The 26711-nt window shown below is 41.1% G+C and overlaps 1 protein-coding gene across 2 annotated transcripts in view; it reads right to left on the minus strand.

Annotated features, from left to right (window-relative positions):
- CDH13 (cadherin 13) overlaps positions 1-26711 on the minus strand; it is a 451854-nt gene that overhangs the window by 50065 nt on the left and 375078 nt on the right. For both annotated transcript variants that reach the window (XM_048316534.1, XM_048316533.1), the window contains exons 9-10: positions 5161-5343; positions 3922-4175 (exon numbers count right to left, since the gene is read on the minus strand). In XM_048316534.1, coding sequence (XP_048172491.1) covers positions 3922-4175; positions 5161-5343 — 437 coding nt within the window. The remainder of the gene's footprint in view (positions 1-3921; positions 4176-5160; positions 5344-26711) is intronic.

Genomic DNA, 26711 nt, shown 5'->3' on the forward strand with positions numbered 1-26711 from the left:
AAACAATATGTTTACATAAATAATTTAAAATCCAAGAGCACAGTAGGTAATAAAAATATATTGCCACGATAAGCCATGAAACCAGAAAACAACACTGCTCTAATTAAAAATTACAAATACACTGCAGTAAACAACTTATTTACACATAGTTAAAAGCCTAACTATTGAATATTCTGGACTTGTTGAATCCCAAAAAAGGGAAAAATACTGAAACCAATCTCTTCACACAGTCAAATATTGAGAACCATAACTGTGTTTAATTAAGATCTACTGTTAATAATGGATTTCAGAGTGAGGTTCTTCTTTTAATTTCCCAAGGTAGAAAATGTTATTAAATTTGGCCTTTAACTTCTCATTGACATGTACACTTGAAACTTCTGATTAAAATTTCAGCGGTTGGGAAGAAGTACCCAAAATTAAACTCTCAAATCTGGCACAAAAATAACAATGATCCCTGATTAAGAAATCAAATTTCAGAAACTTCATTACTGTTCTACTAATAAATTTTTGGGTTATAATTAAAATGGGGCCTGCTGGATTTCTTTCATTTTTTTAATTCTAGAAAAGATGGAAACCACAGAGAGATTTAAATGCTTAAGAAAAAGGGAAAAAAAAAAAAAAAAAAAAAAAAAGAAAAGTTAATGAATGTGAGAAATGTGACCCTGCCTGAACAGGATTTTTTTCTTTCTGGGAGCAATGAGAGTGGAACAAACACTGTTTTCCACCTCTTATTTCCAGGATGATGCTCCCACCTCTACCTCGAGCTCCTCTGGGATGGTAACATCAGTGGATCAGGGAAGAGCTGACACCGTGCAACTTCTGCCACTCGTGTGCAGACAAACGGCCACAGCTCGAGGTCTGTGATTTTGGAGTCTCATTTTTTTCACTGAAACACATTTTTGCCAGCTTGGTTGAGCTTTGAAAAGAAATTCTTCCTCAGCCTGCAAAAACACATCAAGCTGAAGAATAAGAAGGAAAATTGCTTCAAAAGTACAGCTGTCTTTAGGAAATTTTACAAAGTAAGCCACGTTTTTCAGAGATAAGTAATTTGATTCTGATTCAGATCTGCATTGTTCAAAGAATAAATTCAATCTAGTTGCAGACAATGGCAAAAATGGTTTCTCTACTCTTTTTTGTGGGTCTTGAAATGCATTTATCATGTTATATCTAGTAGAGTAACTAAATTTCCTGATTACAAATAATCAGCAGCTCCTTCTACAAGTTCTATACAGAAAATTAACTAAAAATATCCCTGCAGTTAGATCTATTTCAGTTGTAATAGGCTGAAAAAAAGAACCCAAAGCCCACCAACATTAGTTCTCTGCTGGTCTGCCCATTTTGAAGAGGTTTATACTTTGTTGGGTGTGATGTACATGGTTCACACAGCACAAATCTGACATTCATTGCATCTTGCACACAAAACATTGCTCACTCGTGGTCATTAATATGCAATGGAATATCTCATTTAGGAGGCAGCTGTCCCTGCTTGGCCTTTATTTTACCATTTAGTCATAGCAAGGACTGATGGCACAATTATAGTTTGAGAACCACAAAGTTTGGTATCTGTGCTCTAAAAGTCCTGGACATTGTCCCAACCTCTAAACACACACCTGCCTGAGGGAATTTGAGGCCAGATCCCAACCAGTGAGTGGTTTTGGCCTTTACACATGGAATTGTACCCTGTCTTTAATTGCAGATGCTGCTCTCATACCACAGTCTTCTTCACTGCTGGTACCCAGGTGTTTCAACACCTGTCAGCATTAAAACATCTTTTAAAAGTGCTGTTTTATGCTTTCCTGTTATTTTAGCAATAGGACTGACAGGTAGTCAAATTAGCCTTTTGCATTCAACCATTTCCCAGATTTCCAATACATTTGCATTATTTCCTTCTAACTTATACAATCACTTCCACTTCCATAGTTTCTTTATGTGACCATTCCTCATTCCCAGCCCAGTTTAGCTTAATTCTGCTCTTCTTTTCTGCACATAAAAGAAAAAAAATCTTGCTTTTGTCTATAAACCGTCCATGTTTGGCTATGCAGATACAGTAAAACTTCTGGGAAAATTCTGTTTAGATTGTGAGTTCGTCAAGGTTTGAGAGTTCCTTGGCAGACAGTTTTGAGATGTGGTGGACTGCAGAACATGTTTATGTTACTTGACTGGCTACACACCACACTTAAAGATAATTGAAGAGTGTTCAGTGACTCACTAGGTGCCCTTTAAATTCAGGGTCAATGTAGTTTGGAGAAATTCAGCAATACCAGTAGGTCAAGGGGAAAAATTCAGGTAATAGCTCCTGGATTGTTGGTTTTGATAAAAATCCTTATATTTTCTTGGCTTTTCTCTTTTAGCATCACAAAACCAGCTGTTACACTAATGAATGTTAGTTTTCCCATCTCCCATGAAAATACATAAATCATGGGGAACTTCAATAATTGTGTTTCTGAAAGTCAGTCCAAAACCCAAAGGAAATAATATCTGTTCCCTGAACAAGCCAGGTTCTGAGAAAAGTTGCTGAGGGTCATATTGCCCTGTCTGACAAGCAACAGAAATTCCATCCATAGACACAAAATTTTGTGAATGAAATAAGAGGTCTTCTTAGCAAAAGCTAAACATAAGAATAAAAATTATTCTATAAATAAATCCATTTAGAAAACAAGGGGAAAGGTGTGTTAAGAATCATCCTTCAGGTAAACTCATATTTCTATGGTAGAAGTCAAAGGAGAAAAACTGAACTATTCATGTTATTAACAACGTTGTCCTTGAGGTAATGCAGAGAATTGAAACTTTTAATTACTGCCTTGCCTTCTTCCTCCTTCCTTGGAGATGAACACACTCACCTGCTTAAATTCACCTCCTCATCATTCAAATCTGAGTCCTTTCCAGTGACATTTTCACCAACACTTTTTACTGACAGAGAACATCCTCAAGATCAGCAGCTTTCTTTTTTGCAGGACAGTACATGTGTCAAACCTTCTTTAAGGATTGCACAATCACTGCTAAATAACCCTGTGACAGCAGAGAAATCTCTGCCTGTGGTATGGATTGACAAAGCCATTGTTCAGCTGCAGCTTTGAAGTCATTCTCACAAGGTGTTTATACCCTTTTACATACACTGAGACCTGGGGGAAATGATACTTACAAGGAGGAATGAAAAATTAAACACAGCTGTAGGTTTTAGTGGTAGTGTCTAACCTGTAATTTTCAAATGCTGGGAAAAGCTGTCTGGAAAGCCACCTTAGCCTTAGAGAATGAAGTGGTTGATTTTTCATTTTTCATAGAATCTCAAGTGAAAAGACCAAACCAGATGGATCAAAATATAAAATGATGATACCATGTAATACCTAGGTTTGCTCCTTGTGACATGGCACATATGTGGGATTATATTATTACAGCACAGAAATAATAATTTATTTTCATTTATCTGGAAAAGGCCAAGTCTTAGCTTCCTTTAGCTTCAGCCTGTCACTGGGAAATCTTTTCTCAGCTCTTGAAAGTGGATGGACAGTCATTATTTCACTGAGGGACATTATAAATTATCATAAACTGATTTAAAGCCCACGAAAACAGATGAATCATTTCTTTACACATTTTCAACTTTTACACATCTTCACTGGCTCTCATGAAGGAAGAGGAAACAAGCAGGTTAAAAGTAGTTTTGGAACTATGCAAACCAAGTCTATTGCTTGTGGCACTTGATTGTTCTACTGTAGGAATCTCATGGTGTGGAAAATTCTTGTTCTCTAACACAGTGTTTTCAACAAACTGACTCTCTAATTGCAGGAAAAAAATATAAAAAGTAACTTCTTATTGTGTAGAACCAAAAAACTTTAACATAATTCTACACTGGCAGGCAAATTCTTGGGCACAAAAGACATTCCCACTTTGAGATGGATAAAAATGAGAGGGCTCTGCTCTCACCTGATGGTCTGGTGCTGCAAAGTGTCCGGGTCAGTGGCATTCACCGTTAGCACCACGCTGCCAATGGGGATGTTCTCTTGCTTGGACACTGTCATTGGGTTTGGGTGGAAAACTGGGCCTTCATTGACATCCTCCACGGTGATCTGGACGGTGGCTGTGGAGCTGGGGCCATAGGCTATGTCTGGGATCAGCGGGTCTTCGTTTTCCACTTTGATCAGCAGCGTGTGGAAGGCCGAAATCTCGTAGTCTAAAGGCTGCAAACCAGAAAATCAGAGGGCAAAGTTCAAAGACAACACTTAACACTTTTTCTTTTAGCCCATTGCAAACTTGCAGATGGCAGAATTGGCCAGAAAGGGACAAGAGCATTCCCAGCATCTGGAACTTGGTCAGAGTTTAGGATTAGACACACTCAGTTCTAAAGGGCATCAAAGATAATGAACATAATGGAATTAAAAAACCCATGGAGACATCCCTCTGTCCAAGAGCTTACATTTTTTTTTGCCATGCCCCATAGACATAATCCAATTCTCATATATACGTGTTTATTTATATGTAGCATGTGTTAAACAAATGAGTCACACTCAGGAGATACTCATGACAATAACACAAGCTGCTTTCATAACTTCTGTCTTGAAATCAAAGGCACTACCATGGAAATACATACATTTCTCTCAAGAATTGAAAATGCCTCTTCTGAAGCCAAAAAGAGAGAGTTCTGGTACAGGCAGCAAACAGGGCTACTTTCCTTCTTTTTTAAATTTTTTAAGTTTGAGACATAGGATTGTCTTCATACAAGCAAAGTAAATTTTCCTATGAGGCTTCAGAAACGTGGGACCAATCCACTTTAGAAATGTGGATTCAGTCTGAATCCATGCCCCTTACTTCCCTGCTATTTGCGTGTGCTCTCTAAAACGTGAACAAAATGGGGCCCTTGAATTCTAATTGTACCTTCAGCCACAAACAGAACTTTGTTGTCAAGTCTCACTATTAATTGTGATGCTTACTGCAAATCTGGCTGTTATTTAAGCACAATGGCAATACAGATAGGAGCAGGCAGTCCTTGTGACTAAAAAAATAAGGTTACTGTGACAGAAGAAGTGGTTATACTCATAGTTTGGACAGGGACTGGCAGCCAACTTTATATCTTTGAATAACCTATCCCTGCTGTGCCTTGTTTTATGCAGCGAACCAAGGGGATGAACCTTACAACAACACAGGGCAGAAGGGAATTGTTCTTACCTTGACAACAGAGAGCATTCCCTCATTAGTCTGGGGGTTGGTGTGGATCTCAAAGCTCTGCCCTGGGTTCCCATTAATGATGGAGTAGACAGCTCTCCATGCCCCAGTGGCGGGGTCGTCCCGGTCACCCACAGTCAAGTTCACTATTACACCCGTGACCCCCTCCTTCACTGTGGCCTGGAACTAGGAAAAAACACAGAGGAAATCATTACTATTTCCACTTAGTGACCACACACACATCCACAAAATATCCAAGGCAGCATTAATTATTTACCCCAACAGGAGGAAGGTGGAATCCTTGACCGAAACAGAATGTTATGGGGTTTAAATAATGCATTCTCACCTATGAAATATGAGGTAGCACATTTCAGCTGCTCTCCATTTAATAGATGGCAGATAAGCAGCGATGTGATAGGAATGGAGCTGGGGAAGATTCTGATCGCAAGGAGACAGTTCAGCTCATATTCCTGGAAAGTGAAGCATGAAAATACCTGCAGTGCTGCAGAGCTGCATATACTGCCAGAAAGGGAACTGAGGGAAGAGGAACCTGACTCATACTGACCACTCTTGCCTTCAAATCTACTTTTATTTGCAAACAAATCCAGTTTTGCATTTCACACTCTTTTTCTCATGAATTATCCCACCCACATTCATTTTTCACTGCACCGTTATTGAGGCACAAAACAGGTCTCACAAAAATCATTCCCAGACCATTTTTTGGAGGGCTTGCCCTAAGGCACTCAGAAATAGTTGGACCTCATGCTACCACTTTGTGTGCATAACTAAAAGTCAGTGCTGCCTTCTTTTTGCCATGGAAGAATTTTTTGTGACCTTGTGAAATGTGTTGCTGTACGATTCGACCAGCCAAGCCCTGTAAGAAAATTCTAGTTTATTCTCCATCATTCTTATTTATGTAGGAAAAACATTAAGCAAACCATTGGAAAAGCTTGTAAGGGTCAGGCTTAATAACACTCCTCACCTTTCAAGTACTTGGGGCTGACGTGCTAAAAGCACTGTATATAAGAGTGATAAGATAATACCTGCTTTAGAGGTGGATAAACCAGGCTGATAAGAGACCTAATCCTGAGAAGTGCTGAACATCAGCACTGTCGTTATAGATCATTAGGAAATCTTAGCATTTCTAGGGATTAAGTCTTCAAAAGCCCAAAATTACAAACTTTAATGACACAAATAGGTTTTGCCATGCTTGCACTTCTTAAAAGCTGCATCACTCAAGGGCAAAAGTCACCCAAGTGGCTTCAAGACCTGAATAAACTAAATGTCTTTTCCTCTGTCTTACAGAACATGAGAAGTCACAGCACTGCAGAATAGTTTGTGAAAATACCGAAACCAGAAAGTGGCATTTTATTAATGTATATATTTCCCAATCTGGACAAATAGGAGGTAAAGTGGATTTCCTCATACAAAAATAAAGAAAAGATGACTATGTCTTCCCCTGTGTTCAGTTTTCTTTGTTTTCCTTCTTTTTTCAATAGATTTGGCTTCCCAAACTCTTTTTCAATTTTTCTGTATAATTTGAGTATATGCATTCAGTTTAAGCTTTCCAGCCTCAAACCTGATTTCATAAAAGGATGACATTAATGACTGGCTATTTCTATCTTCTTTGGTGTATCTAACAAAGAATTTAAAGATTCTTTTGATCTTGATAGTTAGTATGTAACAGGTTGTGATTGAGCTTTGTTTCAGACAGTTCATTAAGCTCATTTGCGGTTTAATTAACTCTAAATGATAATACAACAATATTTTCACTTGCTGTGAAACAAATTAGAAGGAAAACTCTATTAAGAATCTTGGAAATAACAGAAGACTGATTACCAAGATTGTGTTCCTTCCAGCTCAGCCAAATGCTGACACTGTCAAGCAGACTTGGATACTTACTCTGACTGAAAATAACCAATTAGCCAATAATTGATATTTTTATATTGTTTCATATTGTCTCAACTTGAGCATGCATAATATGAGACACCAGAACCAAAAGGGTCAGAATTTTTCCCACAAGTGTTCAGTACCCAACAATTTCCATTCAGCTGGATATAAAGGTGACCAGAATTCACAGAGCCCAATAAAAAAGAATCTAATCCTTAGATTTGACCGGGCATCTGCTCCTAATTCATATTGATCCTTCGGAAAATCTTTTCCTTAATCCTCCACTCTGATTCAATTAAGTGTTCAATACTCCCTGGCTCACCTTGGGAATGGTAAGAGCTGTTAGGGTAAAACATTAAAAGGTATGGCTGTTTTATTCAGATTCATTATTGTGAAGCCTGTGAGAGAAATTTACTATTTTTACCCCATCGATGCCAGACTGTGATGGAAAAGGTTGCCATGATGTGCCAGTTAGTTCAAAAAACATGGAATGTCAGGCTAAGGGTATCTAAATCAAGGATATCTCAGCTGGGGTTGGCTTTACTTCTGCATCCTTATTTTCTCCTTGTTTAGGAAGAGGTCTCAGTAACTTCAGTTGCAGAGAGAAAGGGCACATGGACCTGCTGGGGGCACAGCACTGCTGAGCTGCTGACTCCTGCAGGTCAAGGAAATGCCAACATCCACAGGGAAAGGCTGTGCCAAGCCAAATAATTCCAAGTACAGTGGTACCCTCACCCCAGCATCCTTCACATTCTGGAAACAACCACAAAAACACAGATATTTGAAGCTGCCTGGAATGTTAGACTAAAATCTGTTCAAGATGGATGGAAAAGCAGAACGATCAGACCACAGAAGTTGTCACAGAGGTCTACTCTAAATTTATAATGTGAAAAGTGCAATAAATCACAGATTTCTGATCGCAAAAGACACATATCTACTGTGAAATAGCGTGGCCTAGAAAAATATTGTGTCTTTTATCTAGAAGGTGAACTCTTGCCTGTTCAGTCACCTTTATATAAGGAATAGACTTCCCAACATTTAGAAACATCTGTTACACCTACACTGAGTCCCTTTCAAAAACAAAAGTAAAAAGGGAATTTAAAAACTGTGAAAGGGCAAAAATAGGATTTAGATTTAGAAGCAGAGGAAAAATAACCAAGGTTCCTCATATTTCACAGTGAAAGGTTTACACTCTCAAAGCACGGTGCTTAACTGGGAAAGTCTGAACCAGTGCTCTAAAAGAAAAACTCCACAGTGGCTAACACAAATAATTGGATCACAAGTTAATTGATTTTACTCATTTTAAATATCTGCACATCCCCTAAGCACCACTATAAATTAAGAATAAAGTAGATGAGTTCAGTACTTTATTTAAGCTGCTATCATTTGGACCCATTTTAACACTAATAGCTTAGAAGGTGGTACCCTGGGCCAGAGTGGGTTTGCTGGAACGGGCTGTGTGCATTTCCTGCTTCTGAGTATTTGACATGTGAAGTTAACCTGCTCTGTGATGTGCCATGCTGTCGTTTATTGTGCTTACCATGCACACAGCCCAGAGATTTTAGCAATTCTGTCATTTTTAAAGTTTTAGAAACATAGCAGAGGAAAAAGACACGGTTCTTCTTTTTTCTGTTTCCAAAATCTTGTGGTAAAATACACAGAAAACGGACTGAAACTTAGAAGGAAGCAGTGAGCAGCAGTTAATGGGAAACTGAACAATTTTGACGGAATATAGTGATGGATGTAGATGAAGTGTGTGAGGCTTGTGAAGGTGCACAAATAGAGTTCCAAATGTAACGAGTTAGCAGCGTTTGCCATCGTGCTGGACTGATGGGAAGCAGATAAGGACACTGGAACTCTTGTGAGGGATCACCAGTGTGGTTCCACGGGGCATGGAAGTCCTGGAGGGTGACAACAAGCAGCTTCTATTTCTTACAGCACAGGAGTCAGTAAAGGGATGGCAGGGAGATCAGAAATGTTCGAAACAACTGTGTTCAAATACAACTCTGAGCAGAGGAGAGAGTCTCAGTCCAACAAACTTCCCTGGATCTTGCAAGCTGAATTTAGTGGTTGTTTCCTGCTGGAGCCAGGATGTAACACTGAGCCAAATCCTCCTCCACACTGAGCTCTATAATGAGCTGATAGGACATTGCAGTGGCAGCTATCACTGACAGAAAAATTCCTCTGGATGGTCTCAAGACAAGCCAGTCTTGTCAGATTCCCACCATGGGGCAGGTACACAAAAAGATCACTTTGCAAAACGTTATCACCTGAGAATCCAGGCACTGACCCCACCTCAGCATCAAACATAGCTGGAAATGGTACCCAGACCGTAAGAAAATCAGATTCTTATCTCACAGCCTCATTTAAGGCCTCTGTAGTAAATGAGACTCTGTTTACTGATTTCCCAGAGCAAAGAGATGAACTTAACTGCATCAGAATCATCTGAATGTCCCCTGTCCAACAGCAGCGTGAGCAGGCTGTGACAAGACCATTGTGAAGCCACTAAAAAACTCTCTCAGAGGGGCACTGACACCCAAATTAAAGAGCTGCCACCAGCAGCAAACACAAAGCAAGACAAACGTGCCTGGGGTAGGTGATCACTACCCAATGGCTCATTAAGATTCTGCATGCTGTGATTCCCAATCAGGAACAAACAAATTAAAACTCTGTGTCAGTTTGCATTTATCAGGGTGATATTCCAGCGGAAGGTATTCTGTGCTGCTATCGTGTTTGTTTCCTCTTCTATATATCAAAAAACATGGAAAATAATGAGTTGTATTAATTCATATGTCTCTGTTAGAAATTCCACAGAGAAATTGTATTACTGCAATTATCTCCCTCCACTGAAGCCTACTGCCTTTGTGACCATATTTTGTCTAATTTCTTGAGAATGTGATGACAAGCTATAGAATCTCTTGCAACCTCGTTGCTCTTTGTGCCTTTTCCTTTGCACGCTGTCATTCAGTACATGCACCTGAGCTCCCAGGATTTATTTGCTCATAAAACAACATATTTTCCATAGCTCTGTACCTGGAACATCTCCAAGTGCAAATGAATTTTCAGAATGGTCGCAAAGGTTTGCATTCTGGATCAATCAGGAATGAGAGTCTCATAAATGTCAGAAATGAGCATTTCTGGTGGAATTCAGTGGGATGCAAAGCCCAGTTTGCCAGAGAAGGATAAACCAAGCCACTGGTGCTTGGAGCTCCAAGTTCACAGGCAGGGGAAGTGCGAGGAGGAAATACTTGGCACAACACTTGTGCATAGACCAAAGTGGTGCTGCTGATTCTGCAGCCACCTTCCCTCCCACCCCAGGAGCCCAGGGTGCTGCCCCAGAGGGCTGGAAAACTGCACCTGAGCAAAATCAGTTTATACCAAACTCTCCACGAGAGCAATTTAATGGAAAATGGCGTGGTCAAGGTGAATTGCAACCCGGTGTTACATTCTCCCTGATCTCCTCTACAAATGTGGAAGGTTTTCCCTCAAGGCTGCACACAGCCTTTGCTATGTGGACACAAACAGCAGCTCTATTTCACTACAAAAATATCTGTATTAAAGTAATGGATTAAGTTGATGTAAGCTGCACACCAAGCAACACACGAAGCACTTAGAAAGCCATTTAGATGAAAGACACTACATAAATATAAAACATTATCATGGTATGACAAGGATTTGATGGTGTAAACGAGATGCAAAGCAGGAATTATAGCTGTGAGTCACCTAAACAGGCTTTATTATTGTCATTGTCTTACTGCCATAATGCTGGCTTGTAAGCACTGTGTTATTTCTTAACTGAAAGTGTTTCTTTCAGCTCATTCTGTATTTTTTCTGAGTACATCATATTCTTCCACCTCCCTGGTGAAATTACAAAAAGAATTCAATTGTATCTTAGAAATAAAAAAACAAAACCAAAACCAAAAACGTTTCAAATATATGAAATTGACCATAATAATTTTGGATGCATTTTCAGTTTTTAGTTCTGAATGATTTTCCACAGGCTCTGCATTGTAAATGCCTTGTGATCTTTCAAGGCACACACCAGTTACTTTACAAAGTAAAAGTAGGACTCAGTAATGAAGGACTGAATGAATATTTTTGTCTGCAAAATCTTTGTCTGCAAGTCTGCAACAAGAGCAACCAACCCAAAAGATCGATTAGGTAAATGGAAGGCTCAGGATTCAATTCTGCCCACTGTAGCATGGCTCTGAATTTGTGCCTTTTTATAGAAAAACACAAACATACTTAAAACCCTTGATATTAATCATGAATGAGCAAAAAGGGGAAGTTTCAACATGGCTTCATTTTGTTCTGCTGTTCATCAACCTATTTGGAAAAGCACTCAAACAAACAAAGAAACAAGAACTTATTAACCAGGGTCCAGGTGAAAGTCCCTCTGGGAATAGTTTTCCACCAGGTTAAAGCCAAACTATTTATGGGACTGAGACCACTTCAGGTATTAAAATTCATGAGTGAGTAGTAGTGGGTTGGAATACAAAAATAACAAGAAGGAAGGAGAAGGAAGGAGAAGGAAGGAGAAGGAAGGAGAAGGAAGGAGAAGGAAGGAGAAGGAAGGAGAAGGAAGGAGAAGGAAGGAGAAGGAAGGAGAAGGAAGGAGAAGGAAGGAAGGAAGGAAGGAAGGAAGGAAGGAAGGAACTGTAGGGTTGCCAGCATGAAGGGTCCCTTCTATTCCCCTTGCAGGTGCCATAAATCTTAGAAAACTTTGGAGGATTGACAGAATAAGATCCTCACAAGATCCATAAATTAATTTGCAGAATTTTCTTCCTGTTTCTTCCCCACAGCAGTGCTGAAAGCCCATTCTGAGCTGGTGCTGGTTTCAATCCTCTCATTTATGGGCTCACAAAAGACTAAAAAGCCACTTGAGGACTGTAAATAAGTGATGGTGAAGGTTGCTTGAAAAATAGCTGCTTTTTGGAATTATTTTGAAGACTTTTGTTTACACAAGATTCTGACCCTTTCTCAGCCCAGCTCAGGGCCTCACTGAACAAAGGCAAAAAGATAATTCTAACATGTATTAATCATATGCTGAATGCCTGCTTCAAAGCCTGTTACCTCCAGGTATACATCAAATGTCTGAAGATTCAGAAAGAAGACAAAGATGCTCTTTTTTTTTTCCCTGAATATATAAATAATTTAGAAATGATTCATTCTTTTCCACCTATAAACGCAAGGTGCATTCAGTTTTTTTTCTGGAATAAATCAAATACCCACAAATAATTGGACACCTCTAGAACGATGGTTGTATCATAGAAAAAAAATACTCCTTCTCCAGGTGGACAGAGCACAGTGAAAGGTCACTGTATTTATTACATTTAAGGTACTTTTGAGAAAACCTCGAATAATAATGTTATTTTCTGAGCTACAAAAAATTCCTTCACTGCAGGTAGAACAAACCTTATGTTTAAAACAACAGCATGAGAGAAATGATGATCTGAGCACGGCTGAAGGAGCAGACTACACCTATTCACCTGCCCAGGGAGCAGGGAGAGCTCTGCCTTTCACATTTATGAGGCCTCTTGTGCTGAATTCAGCCAAACCAGCTCCTCTCATTCCTTCCTCAGTGCACTTCCCATCAAGGGCAGTGTTAGCCTGCATTCTTTCTAAGATGCTGGATGTCTTCTTTAAAGGAATGAACTTTAAATAAAATACACCTCACTGGATTTTTCTATCTTTTTCCTCCACCGGATTTGAGGAGCACGAAGGTTTTGCAGGATTTTTTCCCCCCACTTATCCTAATGATGGTGGGAAGGGAAGGGAAGGGAAGGGAAGGGAAGGGAAGGGAAGGGAAGGGAAGGGAAGGGAAGGGAAGGGAAGGGAAGGGAAGGGAAGGGAAGGGAAGGGAAGGGAAGGGAAGGGAAGGGAAGGGAAGGGAAGGGAAGGGAAGGGAAGGGAAGGGAAGGGAAGGGAAGGGAAGGGAAGGGAAGGGAAGGGAAGGGAAGGGAAGGGAAGGGAAGGGAAGGGAAGGGAAGGGAAGGGAAGGGAAGGGAAGGGAAGGGAAGGGAAGGGAAGGGGCCTTGTAAAATGGTCCTCTTTCATTTTTAGCAGACACTTTTTCATACCCAAGCCAACATTTCAGATGCTGACAATGAACATCTGAACATATATGGTGGAGCTTACTGATACTGCCCTACTAAGAAGAAAAACTGGAAGTTACCTGTGACTCATTTTGCAAGAATTCCTGCCAGTCCCAGTTAGAGGTGGGATGCATTTACTCCATGGACCCTTAAGCAACAACTTCCTCCTACTTCTTCCCAGAATGCCACATTTTTGGGGCCTGGACATGGAATGTGTTCAGAAAACACATCCTCTTTCACTGTTGCCGTTCTTCCCTGTACCACGAAGGACCCTTAACAGCAGGAGAGGTGAATTTACTCCACTCTGAACACCAAAGTGGTTGAAAAAAGATTTTTATGACTATATATATTATTATTATTATTAACATTAACATATGGAGGGAACACTTAATTTGCTAGAAATTTTGGAAGATTGAGGTGAGTGAAGGAGAAATTTCTCTAATGGCTTTAGTCTACACTCAGGTATAAATAAATGCAATGTGGCCTCAGCACTGATGGGCAGAGAGCCATGCAGTGATGAGACCTTCAGCAGATGCTGATGATTTTTAAATTATTATCATATTAACCTCTAGGAAGTAGACAAGGTACCAAAACTGTATTTTAGGGCTGTACAAAAGCACTAAACTAATAGAAGTTAAAAAAAAAACCCCAACACACAAAGAAAGGAAGGTTTCCTTCTAAATAGCTGAAAGAACAAAAATTTTCTGTAAACCTCTTGTTCATCTCTTTTGGTACCTTAATATTTCAAGACTGAACACGAGTTTAAGACTCCTGGTCTTTGCAGAGAGGTGGAAGTTGCAATGAAAGTGAGACTTTCTCCATGGCAGAATCTTTGGCCTGGTAGAGAACAAGCAGCACACGCTGCCAAATGAGAAATCCTGCCTCTTGTTCCCTGGGAGGGCATTGAATCCAAAGAAGGGAGTTATTCTTTGTGCCAGTTTACAGCTGATCAAGGCCCAAGCTGCCAACAACAGATGTTTTGACAGTGGTTAAAGTTCTTCACAAAGTCTTTGGTGGGCAATGCTGAGCAGCCCCACTCCAAGCATTCATAGCAACTTGTATCTCCAGAATATTTCAGCTACAAATTTCATCAATTCCCCAAACTTCTGGCATTTTAGGTTGTGCCAGCTGATGGGGATGAGATGCCCTAGATTTACAAGGCCCTCCAGCTGAGAGTTGTCTGAAGTTATCCCAGTTTGAAAACTCTATTTTGGAAGCAGATAAGAACTCTGCAAGGTTTCACACTGTTCCAGTGGAAGCAGGAGGTACAGATGGAAGTTTACAGGCAGCATAATCTGCAGTGATACAGAATCTGTCTGAATTTTAAAAATGAAATCTCGAGCCAGCATTTTGTTTTCTGTGAAAAGCTGAGTGGGGAGAGGAGAATTTGGGCTGAACACTCCATATTTCAATCCATCTGAACACAATAAGTCTTCCAAGTCTGCTGACAAAGTGATGAATGAAGTCTACTGCACATAGTTTCTTCTACTGGATATACATGATTTTTTTTTTTTCCTCAAATTATCCAGTCTACATCCAGTTGGCTCAACATTCATTGAGCAAAACATTACTGCTCTATCAAAAAGCTATGATACAAGAATAATCATTTAAAGATCAGAGACATAAAGTGAATTTTCATGATTAATGATCTTTCCTTTTCTGTTTTCCTCTCATAGCAAAAAAATCTTTATTATATCCTGAACATCCAGGTAAGCACCGAGCACTCATTACCCAGGATGGGAACAACAAAGACCTGGGGCCTCTAACCCTGTTAGCAGTGAAAAATTCCTTTTCCAAGCTCAAGAGTAAAGAATAATAGATATAAATGCAGCAGATTTGACTAAGGACTATGGGTGATGTGAGCCTCCCCATCCAGGACTGTGAGGAGAGCATTCCAAAGGCAGCCAGGGGAGCTCGCTGGCAGCTGGGATGAACCTGCTCTGGGAACACTGAGATTTAAGCATGTATTGCAGCAACAGATGTATGGTTTGGCATTGCACAGCTGTGAAAAGGTCAGGAAAAATCGCAGCTATGCTAAATGGATTTATTGCTTTCTGCTTTAAGGCTACTGATGGTCTCCATCTCCCACCACCCAGCTCCCATTGCCAGGGCTCATTTCATCTTTCCTTGGGAGAAAAACATTTGTGATAAAGGCAAATGAAACATTTCTCTTGTAAGTGCCCGTTGTGTGCTTATTTCTTGCCTAGAATGGCACAGAGGGAACATTCAGAGCCCTTTCATCTTCTCACCGGTAATTTATGTTTTCCTACCCAAACGTTCTGTGTACACACGTCCTTCTGGAACACAAACACCCCTGCAGCCTCAGCTGGATATGTTTTGTGCAAATGGTTAAGTATCCATTTGTTTCTTTTTGTTAATAAGGATGATAAAAATGAACTAAAGGTATTTTTCTATCCTGATACTGAATTCGCTCAGAGCTGTTTGGAGTTTGGGGATGACTGGCAGTGCTCCCCAGCTGATGTGTCTGAGCACTGAGAATTAGCAGGCAGGTCAAAACAGGCCAAGGTTCTACACTGCTGTTCTGGACAGAGAGAAGCGGTGCACACCCAAATACAGAGAATCAACCTGTCAGACCTGCCTTGGGTGGGCTGCAGGGTCACCTGAACGTGGTGCCTTAGAGCAGCCTTCCAGTACCTAAAGGGACCCTCAGGAAGGCTGGAGAGGGGCTTTCTGTACAGGCATGCAGTGACAGGACAAGGGGGAATGGCTTTAAGCAGAAGGAGGGCAGGGTTAGACGGGATATTGGAAAGGAATCCTCCCCTGGGAGGGTGGGGAGGCCCTGGCACAGCTGCCCAGAGGAGCTGTGGCTGCCCCATCCCTGGAAGTGTCCAAGGCCAGGCTGGACAGGGCTTGGAGCACCCTGGGACAGTGGGAAGTGTCCCTGCCCATGGCAAGGGGGGATGAAATGTTCTTTAAGGTCCCTTCAACCCAAACCATTTGGTGATTTTACCATCCTCTGAATGGCAAAGGGGGCTGTCCCAGTGGCACACCCTGGTTGTTGTTCCTGTGAGGGCCAACCCTGTAAGGTGTTGCTGGGAGGTGAGAAGCATCACCCCAAGCACAGATGTGCCCTTGGTGGGGCTGAGTGAGAGCAGGCAGCACAAGGCACCTACACAGCCACTGGTCACTAGAACTGACCCTTGCTTGGGATGCCCAGATTTTGTACAATTCCTTCATCCTGATCCCAACTAACACTGTGGGGTGCCTGGAAGTCCTTCAGCAGCAGTTTAATTCCTCTGAGTCCAAGCACACCAAATGTCTCATGCAAATAAAGGCAATTCCCAGGAAATACAGGTGGCACCAATAAGATACAAAAGATTTTGGTATCATCTTCAGTTTATATCAAAAAGCTTTTCCGCAGGGTTGGATGTTTATCGAATCAGGACATGTATGAAGAGCACGAGTTTATTAAGAGACTGTGCCATTCCTCTCTTTTAAGACTGGTTCTCCTTTTCCTGCAGAAACCTTCATATAATGGGCTCATACATCTGCATCAGAATTGCCACACCGAGCTCTTCCCAAGGACAGCCAGTACAGGAGGAATTAATTGGATCCTAACACACTTTTCTAGATACAGATTTTTCACCTGAGCTTGCCAGTTCTAGGGGAAATCATTTTAAGGGACAATAAATAGCACTTTATTTCTGTACACAGCAGTGTGATATACTGTAAGCAGCCACCCTTCCTCCCCTTGGAAGGCAGAAAAATGCTGTGCTTGCAGGTACCTCTGAAACATCTCCTATTTCTTGCCTCTGAGTAAGCTCATAATTAGAGTAGAAACATGAGGAACCATTTCAATGGAGCTGTAAAACTCTAGTGGGAGGGAAAAAAAAAAATCTATTTGAGGTTAGAACAAAATCCTTTTTTAATCTGGCTAATGCTACTTTTGTGCTGATGCTGATCATTATATTTATGACTAACTGTGGGACATTCCAAAGCGTTGACACCTGACTTCACTTGCTAGAAAAGCAGTCACTTGCAGATATTCAACTTGGTGATTAATATGTAGATACCTAATTTTTAGTGGATTAAACCATGTTGTATCAATTTGGTGGTCTTTAGGATTTATAATCAAACCCTGACGACATCTGATTAATGCCAGCACAGGCTCCCTGAACCTACAATATTCTTGCTCCTTTGGAGCTCAGATCACAGCAGGCTGATTACCCCCTGATTATCCTGAGTAACTGGGGTCAGAGGTTCACTGGCACCACAGAACACATTTAATTCAATCAATTCAGTTAGTGAAGCAGTTGGGGGAGGAAAAAAAAAAAAAAGATATTCCAATTGCTGTAATATAGCATTATAAAAATTGCCCAGGACTTCTGTGCTCCAACTGATGAGCTTTTTTGTTTAATTTCTAATTTAGTATTCTGCTGGGGTTTGCAACTTCAATTACTTGTGATATTTTCACTCAAAGTTGGGGGGCACTGAGCTTCGAGGGAGGAAGGAAAACCAGAGGGAGAAAAGTTGCCTGCATTAAGCTGGAAAATAACCTTTGTGACAGCCACACACACGCTGCCATAGCTCAGCTGTGGCTTTCCTGGTTACACTCTCTACCAGTAACTCACAAAATCCTCCTGGTTCTCACCACATGTCCCTTTAGCCACTGCCAGATTTTTGCTCTCCTTTCACTTCTGGTGGATTTTTAATATTGTTTAGCTGAGAACCACTTCATTTTTCCTGTAAGCAGAGTGACTTTGATCACTTGTGACACAGCACAGTCCTGATTTCAGACAGCCCAGAGCCCTCGTGGGTGCTCAGAGGAGCTGGGGAGCTCATTAAAGACTCCACTCTGTACCTCAGCCACCTGAAACACCAAGTGCTGTGTCTGAGGTGAAGCACAAAAAAGCTCCTCTTACTGCTCCCTGAAAACCTCGAGGCACTTCACGTCCAGCAGCTCAGTTTGACTCCTTCTAATGAGGTTTGCATCCTATGTAATGATCCTGAGTCTGCTGGTACACAAATATTCCTTATTGTGCGTCCCGAGGCTGCTGCCACAGCCAGACTCTGCCTTGTGACCCCGGGCTGGGTGATTGTCACAGCTCCAGGGGACTGGTGATGGTGGAGAGCCTGCTCAAAAGGGGCCACAGAGGTTCTAAAAAATGTAAGGGACACCAGATACAGTAAATTTGGACCTAACTTGGAGCTTCAGGGCAATGAAGAGGGAGCAACACACAAAACCACGCTCTCAAGGACATAAACATGACCCCAAATGATGCCAAGGGCAGGAGGGGGAAACGATCAGCACGAGCATCACCTTTGTCCTGGCAAAGGACTCCAGGTGTTACAACTCGCCGTAACACCCTGACCACAAACACTGGAATGAAACCAACTTTATGGCCCAGAGGAGTAAGGAAATGGTGAGAGAAACAGCAGGAAAAGGGGTGGGAGCTAAGAAAGGTGTATACAGCAGTTTTGCATCTGTCTTCTTATCACTATTGACAATTTTTCTAAGTTCAAGAATATTTATTTTCTTGCTTATTTCAGTAATTCAGTCAAAATTAATAACGATTCTTGGATTAGGATGAAATTGGATTAGTTTTCAATTTTACTAACAATAAATTCTTGGCTTTATATATAAGGTGGGCTTCCCCTTTGCCCATCAGCAAGATTTTGAGTGTAAAAATACAGCATCAGGGTTAACCACTACCTGCAATGCTTCCTTAGAAATTAAAGCATCTTTCCTGAGTAGAATTCTTTAATAAAGGAAATGAAGTCTTATACCTCTGTTTTCTCTGCAAGCAACAGAAAGTTGCAATTTCATTTTCTGCTTGCCCACAGAGAAGATCCATTTTCTGTATGTTCCTTTGGGGTCCTTTGGAATGAAAAATGCTATATGGTTATAAAACATTCTCTTAATGAAGCTCACTCTCAACTATCCCTGGAATTGATGAATTTCCTCCTAAACCCCTGTGTACATTTGCCCACGGGACAAACCCTGGCACAGCTGTCAGGATTCCTTACCTTAAGAGAAACCCAGAATGGGAGGTGCAGGACAGAAGTTTGGTGCATTAGAGAAGATCCCAGTGTGCCTGAATGGGACATAAAGCTGGAGAGCCTATAGACAGTGCCTATAGAGCCCCACACAGTGCCTGCAGGCTCTCCTTTGTGTGTGAAATATTATCAGCCTGTTCCACTACAAAATCCAGAACAAATAAAAAGACAACACCCAAATGACTTAATCAATTCTCCATATCCAACACAAAACCACGGGTAGAGAAGAAAATAAACAGCAGCAAAATCCCATCGCATCAAAGTCCTCAAAATCGATACACTCTTCTCCTCCTGTGCTGAGCATGAAAGAAGAAGAAACCACAGACAGCAGATGTTGGTTTTGTCACTTTCTAAGTGCTGGAACAAAAAATGTGGACAATAAGGGCGATTTTATGTTGCGCAAACAGCAAAACTCTGCTGAGAAGTGCAAGAAGTTGCTCCACATGCAGGGCAGAGGCAGGAACTGTTCCATCTGCTCAGCTCTGGGGAGCCCAGGCTGGGTTAGAGCCCCTAATTCCTGCCCACAGTGGGGAAGGCAAAGAGCAATGGGAGAGGCAGAGGTCAAAAGCACACGGCGTGGGAAAATTCTGTGCAGTTCTGGATTAAAGGATTGTCTGGGTGTCACCTGCAAAGGGACAAGGCCACGAAGCTCTGGGCTTCACTGGAGCTAAAGCAAATCCTCACCAGAGATGAGATGAGGCAAAACGTCACCTGCAGGGAAGCTGAAGGACTGCAGAGGTTTGCTGGGATATCACAGAGATCAGATCACTGTAACCTCAAAGCTCTTGAAGGAAAAATAAGTAAATACTGGAAATTATACAAATAAGAGGGAGGAGTTTGAGGATATCTTGAAAACCCTTCCCTGAAAGTTTCATGAGAAGCCCAAATCCAAGAATCTACACAGAGCAAAACACATTTGCCTGATTTTATAACATTTATAAGGTTCATGATGCTCATGAACAGCCAGGAAGCTCACTGGATTGTCATGAATTCTTTTTTCTGTGTCCAAAAACAGGAGATAGGAAAGAGTTTCCTTAAAGCCCAGTCTGAAACTCCCCATCATCCAAGACTCTTCATTATGCTGGGTTTGGTGCTGACAACTGGAGATACAGGGTGTGGCTGCAAAATCACATTTGCCCTCCTTAGTGCAGATAAAAATTGTGCCTGTAGCTTTCCTAGCTGGACATGTCCCATTTTGTCAACAAAATGTAAGGAAAGGGGAGACGAAAATAACTCTGATCTCAGCTTGGGGAAGGATCCAAAGGGGACAAGAGTGGCAGCACTAGATATCAAAATTTAATTGTTTTGAGGCTGCAAAGTGGCCACTGTAGCAAAACTCCTGCTCCACTTAGAACTCCTCAATTTTTATTAGTGAATTGAAACTCTTCCCTTGCAGTCCCACAGGAACAAACTGCTCCTGCCAAGCAGACAAGATTTCTGAAGAAAATCATGCTTTTAACAAATCTCAGCCATTACTTCATCATTTTCCTGAATTGTCTGGCAAAAAGGATTTTAAAGGCCTGCATATAAATCCTGGAGCAGCTATGAAATGAAGAAAGCAGATTGATTTGCATTCTGTTCCATTCCTCTCTTTGCCAAAGTGATCTTTATATAAAAAAAACAAAATTAAAAAGACTTAAAAACCTAAAATCTGAGCCTGAGAATTCAGTTTTCAACATCAAACCATTGAAATTTTTTTTTTTATTTGCTTGCAATGTAAACCCTTAGAAATAGGGTTTACAGAAGAAATGCTGCCAGAACCCCCAGAACATGTCATCCACTCATTCCTCACATGAATTAAAGCAAAATGCCACCCTTGCATTGCCCACAAACCCTGCCAACAAATACAGATTCCGACAGGCTGAGAGCACCGTCTGGGGTTTTTATGCTCATTTTTTTCCATGGCAACTTCTCTGTTCCACGTGCACAGTTTTATTCTCTCCAATCTCTGCATTGTCTGGTTTGGTTTATCCCTTCCAGGGAGCGCCTGCCACGTCTCCACGCTGCTGCAAGACACAGAAAGCGCATTTGGAGTGTCTGGGGCCAGCTGACACTTGCTCCTCAGCCATAAATTTCACTCCAATCACACCCAACCTTCTCACCTCTCCCACCTTACAGCCCTTAGCTGTCTCTTCCTTGGTTTTCCCCAGCCTCCAGCTGAGAAACTGCATCTCCTGCACTGGCACTGTAAATGCCAGCCCAAAAGATTAAAGGCAGCTGCTCTGCGCCACCTTGGCCTGTCAGGGACGACGTCCTTGGAGGCCACCTGCACAGACAGCAAGGGACTTTTCCACTCAGCTCCTGGGTGTCCCTATGCCTGGGTTTTGTGAATAGCCTTGAAGAGATGGGACTTAAATTGTATTGAGGGTATTTGTCTAAAGTGAATGGAGAGCATACTTCTCGTTTATATCCCCTGAGTGATAAATGCGAGAGTGGAATAGTTGGTTTTTTTTTTTCTAAGGCAAAGAAAATGGGAAACCAACACAGATTTCAGGCACATGAGAAATAGCTTATGAATTTAGATGATAGTTCAGCAGAAATAAATTGTACATCTGTTCATTCATTCTAATAAAGCAGGGAAATGACACACTGCTGGAGCCTTTGGAGAATGATGGTATTTTTAAATTATGATCCTATAATAGTAGCATTAACATTTGTAATGCTGCCCATACTTTACAAATTTAAGAAAAATAAATTTATGGGATAAGTGAGCTTCAACCTATAGTCTGGACTCTGGGCATTTTAAAGTGAATGAGGTGCTTCCTGAACACTCCCAAATTAGTTCAGGAAAGGCTCTACAACAGCTTTCCATGTAACACAGATAATCCTCTCAGTGAGTGTTGATAAAACACGCTTATTATTTCTGAATAAATCATTCAGATGTGCAACATGCAGCTGAATTTCTGCTGACTAGAACCCCAGTTTGCATTTATAGGCAGATAAAGAGCAGTGTTTTCCTTGAAAGTAGTCCATCAAAGGAACCAACAAGAAGCTTTTCCTGGCTGTATGGATGCATGGAAACATGTCCTACCTTCTGCTGAATTCAGGCAGGAATAGAACCTGCATCTCTCACAACACAGAAGTTAGAAATGGAAAAAGTTGTGAGGTGAATGCAATTGCTCCATTGTTACCATTATTTACAAACCTGACATGCAAATTTAAGAAATAAACCAGTGAGACTGCAGGGGATGGTGCATTTTGAAAGCTTATGTTTTGATTTTACAAAGCGATCTCCATGGGAAATAATAAATTAAGAGTTCAATAAAAACTGCCGTGTTCCCTTTAAAAGCACAATTATTAGGATCATTAAAATTTCCTTTTAATCGATTGCATGAAAGCAATTGCTGCTGGAGTAAAGAGCATCTAAAACCGATTAGTTTTAGCAACTCACACATTGCTCTTTGATCAGCTGGGATAACCCTCACTCAAGGAAAGGGAAACAGGCAACACTGACATCCTTGAGAAGTGGAGAAGTTCAGTTAAAATCACATCTCAGAACCTGAGACCTCTTCATAACATCCCAACACTGCTCCCCACTAACACCAGAGGAGTGCAGGCTGAGCTGTTTGATCATCCCAGAGCAGAGATTTCCCAGAAGCGATGCTGGGAGCCAGCACTGCTGACAGAGGAGCCCCAGTGCTGACATCGCTGTGTTTACCCAGCAGCACATGAGAGTGTCCCTGTGCTCCGTGCTGCTCACGCCAGCTCCAGCAGGCAGCCAAAAACAACCTCAACAGGCAGTCCAGGTAAACAAGACTCTTTGTAATTTGGTTCTCTTGTGAATACAGGAAGATTGAAGAAAAGAAATGCCCCTAGGAACACAGAGGCCCCCTGGGTGAACACTTCCCCTCCACAGAACCTGCACAGATTTATTGATTGGAACGGCATTTTAATCATTTGCCTGGAGGAAAGAAAACAGTTCCCAGAGACTGTCAGCCAGCCCCAGCACGGGGCATGATAAACCTGTTTGTGCCAGGAATATCAGGCAGTGCCTAAGTCACAGGAAAAGGACATTAAAGAGTTCAACATCTGCAGGCAAAGTTGAATTTATTTACTTATGACTTCAATTATTATTTAAGATGGAAAACTTGAAAAGGTCAGAACTGCTAAATCAAAAAGCCTGCCCTTCATTTGTCTTCAAACATACACAGGTTTTTTAGCTTCGTTCAGGACTGAATCAATTAATCAGGAACAGTGTTCTTTGTTTTCAAATGCCAGTTGTGTTATTTCTAAGTATGGAAATATATTGTGTTATTTCCAAATGGACTTGTTGATCTCTGAGCTCTTTTCCAACCTAAATGATTCTGTGGCTCTGTGAAACAGACTAGTAAATCCAGGTTTCATTTTTGTTTTAATCCTTATTAGAAAATGCAGCTTTAGGAAAATGAAACATCAGGTCTTCAGTTTAGGTAGGCAGACATCTGTGGGCCTGTGTTTCTATTTACATATATATATATGTAGAGAAATCCAGATTTGCTTCCCAGTCTAATCCTGCACTCCCATCTCCGTGGAGCACTCCATTTGGATGGGAGCCACAGCTTGGACACAGGCAGTTAAGAATATCAATACTGCAGATAAATCTTCTTCCATGATATTATTTCAGACAACTGCTGGTTTAGATTTAAGCTTATTTAGCAGGATTGATTTTCCTTATGTTTCTTTCGAAGCTCCCTCACATAACTCCTTTGATTTTTCAAACTTTTTTTTTTTTTTTTTTTTTAGCTAAAAGATTGCTTTCAACTCTTTAAACTTCTTGAGGACAGCAGAGCTCTCCTCCCCATCAGTCTTCTAAATGAAACAAAATCATTGATCTAAGAACATCTGACAGTACCAGTTAACGTATGGGCACTGCCAGCCTCGGTGAGTGGAAATGGGCAAAACAAATGAGCTGGGGAGGAGGAAATAAAGTCTAAAAGGAACAAATGAGGGGATGTGTGGAAGCTGACAGCGATGAGGCTCGATTTATAGAAGGCAGAGGGTGCACATGGACTCCTGTGAGATGTGAGCAAACAGTCATTTGAGGCACTGGAAACAGAAATGTGGTTCCCGAGGGAAGCGGGTGGGGAATGAAGGAGAGTTCACTAGGGGATAGAATCAAGGAATGGGAAAAGGAAGGTCTTCCAGAAATGATAAAAAAAGGGGAAAAATCATGGGGACAGAAAGAGGATCATGAGATGACAAAGGTCAGAAATAGCTTTTTGTGATATAGTAAAAGAAAAGCTTTCCATGTAGAAAGGCAGGGGGGAAAGTGGTGAAAATAAGAGCAGAGAGAAAGGGGAGTCACTCAGCAAAAACAGGGCATACATCACTGAAGTGTCTCAGCAGCTCTGAGGCAGTGGCTGGAAACAGGAGCAGAGGGGTTTAAAGAATGTGAGGTGTTCAGGCTCAGAGAGTCAAAGGACAGACTTGAATTTGGAGAGGAAGGAAAATTTAAAGCTAATTATTAAAATTCAGAGCTCCTTACAGACTCCTGACTAAAGAATGGGCTTGGAAGGGGGAAAACCCTAAAGATAAGAGTTTGCTGCCTGGTTAGTTGGAATAGGAGGTTGGTTTTGTTTTAAAAAAAGAGAATGATGCAACAGGCAAAAGGAACTTTGAAGGATAAATTTCAGCACTGGACCAATTAAATATCAAGAAGATGACACAAGTGATTAGCTGGGAGGAATCTTCCATGCTACACAGGGAAGTGAAAAAAAAGTCTCTATAAAAGCTGCATCAAGAGGAGAACAGGAGTTAGGACACAAACTCCAAAGGACTGGCTGTAGAGCAATAGGGTGGGAGGGAAATATGGGGTCAAGAAAACAACTGGAATTCAGGGATTTTTCCTAATAGAGTCAAAGTCAAGAATGGGAAAGGGAGGATAACATCAATTCTCCATGTTGAGCTGGGCTTCTACTTTTTTGGTGACATATGGACTGAGAACACAGGGGAACACATTTGTAAAAACAAATAAATATTAAGTGGCTGTTAGACAGACAGCTGGAGAAAGGGCTACCCTTTAAGCAAATAGGCATCTGGAACTCTAAGGCAAACAAGTCCTGGAAACAAGCCAAAGTAGGAACTACAAGGATATGAATAAATTCCACTCCTGAACCATTTTCCTCAAAAGAAACTGTAGCTACAAGGAGTCCTGCCTGAACTCCCTAATCTGCTTTTTCTTACATGTAGCAGCACCATTTGCATTTCACTAAGTTCAAGACACAATCAGGCCGATACAATTTTATTGTTTCCAAATGAATATCTTTGCTAAAAATTTTACTCGAATAAACCTACAGCTCTTTTTAACATGGCAAGTTTTATCCATTGTCTATTTTAATGCTTCAGAGCAGAAGGAAAAAAGATATTTTGTCTAAATAATCCTGACATTTTGATTCGGGTGCACAGATGGTTAGCAAATTTTGGAGTAGCCAAATCAGTTTTAGTGTTGCTGAGAAAAATCTTAAAATCTCACTTGTCAGTGAAGAAATTGATAAACTGATCACAAAACTCATTCCAATCTAGTGGAATGACCCAAGCAGTCACATAACTATTATTTTTGAATGAATAGACTTCAGCTTTACAAATTCCCTGTGCTCATATATAAACTGCAGCTATGGTACCAGCTCACACATATTGTGTAATTGGTATTAAATAGGGTTTTGTCTGCTGCAAATTGAATATGTTAAGATCTATAGTGTGTTATCATGTTTAATCCTGCTTTTAAAACAGAACTCCCACAGATGCTGGAGGCATATTAACAGTGTGCGTTTCTGAACTCGTGGGATTACAGTGATATTTTGCAACACATCTAACAATTCCTCTATTTGTTACTCCTCAAATCAGCTCTGCTGTGTCAGACAAAGAGATCTAGAATTCTTGGTGTTTCTGTTAAAATTCCATATTACATAGGTGAGGAACTGTAATCTTTTATATACATGAAGGAAAAGGTCCTTTAAGACAGAAAATATTGACTGGCTGCACCACAAAGGTAATACCTGGTCATCTCTTCCTCACTGCCTGACCACCAATTTACATTCTGAATGACTTTAAGCTGAAAGAGGGAGGATTATATTGGGTATTAGGAAGAGATTGCTCCCTGTGAGGGTGGGGAGGCCCTGGCACAGGGTGCCCAGAGAATCTGTGACTGCCCCTGGATCCCTTGGAAGTGTCCCAGGCCAGGTTGGACAGGGCTTGGAGCACCCTGGGATAGTAGAAGGTGTCCCTGCCCATGGCACATGGGACAAGATGATCTTTAAAGTCCCTTCCAACCCAATCCATTCTGGGATTTTATGAACAAGATAATGATCTAAGAGTCACTCTGCAATGAATACCAGGTGTAGAAATCTCTGATTCCACACTAAGGTTTTTTGTCAGCTGGACATCACGCAGTCAAACGAGATCTCCCAACATAGACCCCCAAAGTTAATTTCAGAAAAGAGATTGATGCATCATTTTGTATCTTGATCTGAGAGAAACTGTGTGAAGTTTCTTGGAAGTCTCTGTGTCACCCGCCAGCACTCAGTGCTGAAGCTGGAATTCCTTGGACAGTTAATGAAGTGCAATATGCTAGGA

Source organism: Corvus hawaiiensis, chromosome 12 (genome assembly GCF_020740725.1).
Source record: "Corvus hawaiiensis isolate bCorHaw1 chromosome 12, bCorHaw1.pri.cur, whole genome shotgun sequence".
Taxonomy (NCBI): domain Eukaryota; kingdom Metazoa; phylum Chordata; class Aves; order Passeriformes; family Corvidae; genus Corvus; species Corvus hawaiiensis.